This window comes from Meleagris gallopavo, chromosome 21, assembly GCF_000146605.3.
Source record: "Meleagris gallopavo isolate NT-WF06-2002-E0010 breed Aviagen turkey brand Nicholas breeding stock chromosome 21, Turkey_5.1, whole genome shotgun sequence".
Classification (NCBI taxonomy): Eukaryota; Metazoa; Chordata; class Aves; order Galliformes; family Phasianidae; genus Meleagris; species Meleagris gallopavo.
Window position 1 is genome coordinate 6854628 of NC_015031.2, and position 7210 is coordinate 6861837.

General features: G+C 47.6%; 1 protein-coding gene across 1 annotated transcript; it reads right to left on the minus strand.

The window, feature by feature from the left end:
• Positions 1 to 1006: 1006 nt before the first annotated feature.
• On the minus strand, positions 1007 to 6808 carry DYNLL2 (dynein light chain LC8-type 2). The gene is made up of 3 exons (XM_003211855.4): positions 6785 to 6808; positions 4529 to 4667; positions 1007 to 2876 (listed from the first exon to the last, which is right to left on the minus strand). Exons 2-3 carry the CDS (start codon positions 4658 to 4660, stop codon positions 2739 to 2741), a joined length of 270 nt encoding a protein of 89 aa, XP_003211903.1. The 5' UTR covers positions 4661 to 4667; positions 6785 to 6808; the 3' UTR covers positions 1007 to 2738.
• Between the last annotated feature and the right edge of the window lie 402 nt (positions 6809 to 7210).

Below are 7210 nucleotides of genomic sequence, written 5' to 3' on the forward strand. Positions count from 1 at the left end.
TCCTGTGCAGCAACTGGCATTCCTGAGTCAGTTTTTAACCATTAAGAGCCCCATGCACCAATAGGGATCAACTTCCCCAGCCCCATAGGGCTGCAGATGTTTTCCTGGAGTCGCAGCAATAACTCAGACCCAGGCACACCAGGAATGCAGAGCCTCAGCACGGTTTAGCTTAAACTATAATTCCAGCTAAAAGGCTCACTGGGAATGCAGAGGGAGGAGCAGCACTCCCAGCTCCTCCCAAATATAGAAGCCTCCTCTGTTTTTCAGCACTGTCAGGTGCAGGTTAGACAGGCTGCCTGTGTATAAGAAACACTGCTGCTTGTTTTGGAGTTCTGCTTTCAGCTCATTTTGTAGCTGCTTAACATAAGCCTCACACTTGTCTACAGCTCAGCTTCCCCTCATTTTACATGCCAGTGTTACAGTCCTGCAGCATAGCTGTTACACTGTTGGAGCTGACAAGAGCCCACAGATTTGCCAGAATATCAGGAAAGCTACACATTCAAACTTAGGTTGGTAGGAACAAGCCAGGGAGGCAAGGGGAGTATTGAACATGGCAGCTCCTGGCAGTTTGCAACACTTCCAGATTTTGCCTTGCTATGAAGCACAGAGAGCAACCCAACTTTCCTGCAAAGCAGGGCAGACACCTGAGTACACGCAGGAGCCAGGACCCCAGCTGCTACACTACCCCCAGTCCGCCTGAAGCCATTAAGAGGTCAGACTTAATGCCTTCATATCTAGGTTACTTGGCACAGAAGCACCTGTTAGGGCTGCAGCAGGATGCTATCCCCTCCATCTCTCCTTCTGGCACAGTGTTTGACGCAGACTGGAGGTCAGTGCCCATACAGATGGGCCACATATGCTCCCCTGACCAAGTTACTCGCTGCTGCCACAGAGCTGCCTCCTTTGGGTCATCAGCATCTTCCAGGACAGAGAACTTGTCACTCACCTTCCCCAGACAAGAGCAGTTTTTGCATCAGACAGCTGGCAATGAAGAAACCAGAGGCTGTTTAAATGTGTCAATTCACCTTTAATGTTTGAAAAAAATAAATGGTATTTGAGCCATTGCAGTTATGAAGGGAACGTATCTTGCTCCACAAGAGACCGTGAACAGGTTCACATTAGACTCATGCTTGGAAAAAAAACAAATCCAAAACATTCTTTCAGTTCAAGAGTGGAGTTCTCAACAGACAAGACCACAAGAGTGCCCCAGACAGCCCAAGGCACGTTACCCCAGTGCAAACATTTCCATCAACATGAAGTAATGACAGCTACATTCTTTCTAGTTACAACATTGTTCTATCCATATTACAAAATTAGGCATACTTTGGATTTTGCACAGAGACAAGAAAGACTTTACTTCAGGAAGTAGTCAACCTGGGTCATCCAGCCATTTCACAAAGAATAGCTCCCTTCACTCTGCCTTCCCACCCCAGCAGTGACTTGTTACCAACACCAAACTTGTCCCAGAGACACAAGTTAGGCTCACAAGCCCAGTGATATTGCCTATACATTAGTCAACAAACCAATAGATAGACTTTATGACAAGCACTAAATATTTACTTGCCATCACACTGTCCTTCAGGATTTCTCCTACCCAGATAAAAAACACTTCCTGCAGTTTAATCCAAGAGTCAGTACATACTAAGACAACATCACTGCTGAACCTATTGGAGACCAAGACATTTTTCTGCCACTGAAGCAGATGTCACATGAGTTTCCTTCACACAAACATCACATGTAAATATAACTTCTTGGTACTGTGCTTTAAGAACAAAAGCAGATATCAGAACATGGAGGACAGCCCTCCAGAAATAGCTTATCAGCTACAGAAATTAAAAAAAGGAGACAGTGGCCACTTACAAATCTTCCACATGACTAGCTTGTTTTAAAGGAGAGCATCAAGTTAAGGCAGTGTTGAGACAACTGGCTAAAAACATGCCAAATAAGTTGTTGTCAGTAGTCACCAATTTGATATCTACTCCATTTCAGGGATGGGCCACGTGGCCAACTTTAGATCTCAGTATCAAGGTCTAAAGACTTCAGCCAGAGGTTGCTGCAGGAAGCAGCATCTCAAGGGGATGCTTCTTGAAGTCTTCTAGACCAGGCTGAGGTGCTTACAAGCCTAGGTCAATGTTTCAGCAGAGCCAAAAAATACAGTGATGGGTACTGAAAGAACACTGAGGGTGCCAGCTGCAAGTCTGTTTTTAATCACAGTCCAGGGTGGAGTTCAACATGTGTGAAAGCCACGTAAATAAGAGCCACCCTACCAGCTTTCAGGTGGATTAAGTACCTGCGCTGAGGTTACTAGGAGAGCCAGCTCTCTACAGTCTGCAGGGTGGGTACAGAGGCTCACACTGGCTTTGCTCCTCATTACAAGATTAACAGTCTAGTAAAACTCCATAAGGAAGTCAGGGTCTTTTTGGCCTGCCCAAAGAAGTTTTCCCAGCCTCAAAGAAGGAATTACCACTGAGGGAGCTGTTGTGGAACAGTTTTATTTCTTACCACGTAAAGGCCATTGTTTAAGCATTTACAGGTTTCCTAGTGCAATACAACCAAAAAAAAGCAGTAACAAAAAAATGCCGCCTTCTTCCCAGGCAACTAAACAGAAGTAGAATTTTACTGCAACATATACACATTAAATATAGTATACAGTCCATGCAGCGGCATAGCCATGTTAAGGGGAGTCGTGGCTTCAGCCATCAGTGCATTACAGTCCAGATTTCACTTGCTCCTACTTCCTATCCAGACTTGAAGAGAAGAATTGCAACCTGACCCAAGTAAAAATAGATGAAGTGCTTTGTCTCATGTGTTACGTAGCTGCCAAAGTTTCTGCCAACAATGCAGTGCCAAGTTGGGTTGTATTTCTTGTCAAATTCCTGAAGAAACAGAAGAGAGGCATTAAGGCCAAGAAAGCCCACATGAAAATAGCTCTAAGTACAAATTCTTAGCTGGTTCTGTTCACACTAACTCCTCTCCTCCCACCTGCAGCATCTTTAGATTTCCCACTGCAAGATACCATTGTATTAAGCGAAGTAGTGATTGACACAAGCCAGGCCTCTGCACTGCACTGGCTTGTCTGAAGGATCCAACACAAGCAAATTATCTCCTGAGATCTGGAACATGCATCAGCCTTGGGCAGAATGAGCAGACGTAAGAGCTCTCCTCAGTACAGCACTATACAGGCCGTTCATGTAGGTAGCTGAGGGGAATATTTCTACTCTCCCATTCCAATCCTACTCAAAAAAAAAAAAGATTTTGGCATGTCTGCTCTAGCAAGGCATTTGAGCTTAAAGGTCACCTAAGTAAAAGAAGTCTGGTTTATGCTGTTTGGGACACTTCTTCATTAACAGGAGAATGTTCCAATGAAAGTAAGCAAGAAGATTCACAGGACACAGCTAAGATCTTTGAGGTAAAAGTTACACAAAAGGAACACTGGTCTATTAATTTTTTTAGTCTGTTTAGCAGGTGAGAGTGCATTTTCTTCCCTCTAATACATAACACCCAGGAACACCTTCCCTCACCCAGACAGAGCCAGAAGAGCACAAAGTTAAAGATTAAAGCAAGCATTAGTCCTCAGACAGCAGCAAGAGTCTCAGCTCCTTGCAGGTAACCTTTGAAGTAGGTAAAAAGCTTTCTTGCCAGGACATGAAGGTGCAACAAATAATTTCACCCAACACTCTTAGGAACTAAAGGCCAACTTTTTGGATTCTCTGTTGCATTCACTCACTTTGCACACTGCATTGCCTCAAGCACTTTGAGACAGGTCTTGCTTCAACAGATCAAAGTGATCTGAGAAGTTAGGAAACATCTTTGAATCCATCTACGCTTAGATTACAAGCAAGGCCCAAAAGCTAATCCTGGTGCCAGGACTACATAATCATTTTGCTCCTTCAAAATGACTTTGGCCATTCTTCAGAGAAGTGGCTATAGATGGAACTGACAGCTCCCCAGATGCTGTCAAGCAAGAGACAGAAGTTAATGGGCTCCCACAAACAGGGAAACTTCATGAGCCAGGGGAACTGCCTGCACTGCTTTTAAAGCAGCTTGTTTGTACATTCCTGCCAGGCAGAACGACGCTGCATCCTCCTCCACACCCACCACCCTGGAGTCTGGAACACTACAAACAGAACTGCTCATGCAGGGCTGCCCACTTCTGCGTGAAGCTTCGGAGTAATCCCATCCTGCACCTGTACTGCCAGTCAAGCAGAAGCAGTCAAGCAAAAGCAGCAGTATCCATGGAGCAAGCCCTAAGCAGAGGCTGCAGCCAGCTCTTAAGGCTAGCAAATTGAGAGGGAAAGCACTCAAACTGCTTGCTGAGAGCAGCAATACACCAGGCCCTGCTCTGCCACAGTCTTCCTCCGACCTTGGAAAAGTCACCCCATCCTCTTGGGAATAACATTGAAGAAGCAAAGAAAACATCTTCTTCCAAACACTGAAGCATGAAGTGTCAGACACTCAGGCTCAACACACGCATACTTAAGAGCTGCAGGAAGTCTCAGGCAGAGCACCCCCCTCATCCCTTAGTTACCTTCTTTATATATGCTGCAATGTCCTTTTCTATGTTGTACTTCTCCATTGCCTGTGTGGCACAGTCAACAGCATCCTGCTGCATGTCCTCGGACATGTCTGCATTCTTGATGACAGCCTTTCTGTCAGACATCGTGAACCTAAGGCAGAACATAGATTCCTTTAATCTCTTCCCAAGAAAGGAGCAGCTGCCCATGCTCACAGGTTTTCCTTTATGGCAAACTGCATCACAGGCCAATACTATGAAATCTGTTACACCCAGTGTGAGTTTATCAGGGAGCCTATTGCAGTCCCAGGCTAAGATCCTTTACAGCTGGAACACCGAAGCATTGGCAATGTCTGGAGGTTAGATCAGAGAGCCCAACATCATCACCTGCATCAAACAGGCAAAAAAAAAAAGCTGTGTGGGAGGAGACAAGATCTGCAGAGACAGAGCCCTCCTATATATCTATAGGCTACAGCCAAGTGTGCCTTCCAGGTGCACCAATGGTTTGGAGCATCACCTGCTTGGAGCCTCAGGAGCTGCCCCCAGACCTGTACCCAGCAGCAGCTTGCTAAGCATGACAACAGTACTTTTATTTTGCCCTTGACCAGCAGCTACTGTTGCTAGTTCTGCTTGGAATGAACATTGTTCCACAGTCAGCCTATCATTTCAACACTGCTGCTAAACCCCAGATTTCAGCTACTCCCACAGGACAAAGCAAGTCTGACAAACCAGAAACACCACGCTACAGCTTAACAGGCTGGGGGAAGCCAGCCACTGCTAGGGCCAGGAAAGGGTACCTCCAGTCTTTCTTCCCCTGCCTGTAGATCACAGCACAGGTGTGAGACACCAGCACACCAGCACTACCCATCACCTCTAAGAAACCAGGAAATGGTAACTTGAGTTGAGCATTTAACCTCCTTCACTGTGAGCTAGTTGACATGTACGGAGCCACTGACATGTAGACTTACCACAGCCTTTCTATGAGGCAGTCAGCATTGGGAATGCAGTCCACACTATCATAGAAAGCAGGGTCTTAGCAATCCCAGCCCCACAGCCTTTCTTGTAGCAAGGAAAGGAGCCCTGTGCAGCACTGCGGGCTGGCCTGCTCCAAATCCCAGTCTGGACACCAGAGCCACCATCCCAGGGAGTGCCCAGTTAGGAAGCAAGCACCATCTGTGAGGCTGGTCAAGCAAAGGCTATGCTGAGAAGAAGCACTGCTGCTCACCTCAGCAGCAGCTCTTACCAGAGCGCACTAAAACTTTGTGAAATAAGCTTCTTCTGGCAAGAAGTACCTCCAATTAAGCCTGCAAAATACCCTTAAGTTTACTAGATCTCTCTACAGTGCTGTGAGCCCATACAATAGTACCAAGGATGTTTTGAAATTGTGAAACTACACATTCATAGCTTTACCAAAGAGTGAAGAAAATCTGCTGCAATGATCGCTTCCTGGAACACTCCCAGAAAACTGAAGGAGTAGCTTTGTTACAGCAATTAAAGTAGCCTGCTACCCAGAGAGAAAGAGAATCCAGTTACATAATTGCAGCCCTACAATTAAAATACTTCAATTCTTTACTCTGTCTGCACTTGAAGTCTTCTACTGCAAACTTAATTTATACTATGTAGATGTGGTGCTTAAAAGAGCACTGCTATTGACATACCCTAAAAGCACCACGAGGAACAACAGGAACTGAGCTCAGACAGCAACAGAGCACACGCCTCTATCACTGCTCTGGAAAAGCCACTTGCAGTCAGTTTGTTCCCCTCTCTGCTGCGGTTTGAGCCAGCAGGCTCTAGCATGGGGCCTAGAAATCCTGACAGGGCAAGACTTGACTCAGAAGAACCAAGCTAACAGCCTGCAAATATGGACTCATCCAGGGGGTTAGCAACCCCTCGGAAGAGCCTTCTGCAGGTCTACCCCACAGGAAAAGTGACACAGAGATTCACTCATGGATATTCTCCCAGGAAAACCTCTTTGAGGAACACGTGGCCTTCATACATCTGCAACACACGGAGTTCAGAGGACATCTGCCATTACATAAGCAGACATCAAGCGACCTGCAAAAAGTACTTCTGTCCCCATCATTCTGGCAAGGAACATCTCAGTACAGAATGGTGCCTTCAACGGCCAACAGCACCAGAGTAAGAGCCCACCATCCTTCAGAAGAGCTGCAGGGCCAGCCTGCCCTCTCCTGTACCACTGCTCCAGGCACAGCAGCCTCCCAAAGGCAGTCATGGCAGTGCTAGAAGCCAGACCCCTCCCCACACACCCACCTGAGCACCCAGAGACAGTCTGGGCTTCAGCTCCCTCCCCGGGTGTGACATGGGCATCCTTCCTGCACAGCAGCCCAACTGCACGAGGCCACGTCTCAGCCTTAAGGCACAGCTGGCCCTCGGGGCCTTGCACCCACATGCAGCTCTCTTTGTGAGGAAATGCAAAGCCCGGCGTCTGGCGGGGCAGGACGGGCCCTGGGAAGGCGTAACGGCACAGCTCTGAGAGCCACCCCTCCAGGTCGCGTCTTCAGGGAGAAGCAGACCAGGGCAGGTTGAGGCTTCGGGACGGGGATCAGGCCCAGGCCGGTACCCAAAGCACTCCCGACAGGGCGGCAGGACGAGGCACAGCTCCCAGCCCTGCAGAAGCAACCCTGGGCGAGGCGCGGCCCTTTCCCAGCGAGAGGCGGCCCCGCGGCCTCCGGAGCC

Bases quoted from the DNA above. Each gene is read 5' to 3' on its own strand.
- DYNLL2 (XM_003211855.4), bottom strand. From the start codon at position 4,660: ATGTCTGACAGAAAGGCTGTCATCAAGAATGCAGACATGTCCGAGGAC. The intron at 2,877-4,528 runs GTAACTAAGGGA...CTGTTTCTTCAG, and splicing joins TTGCAGCATATATAAAGAAG to GAATTTGACAAGAAATACAA.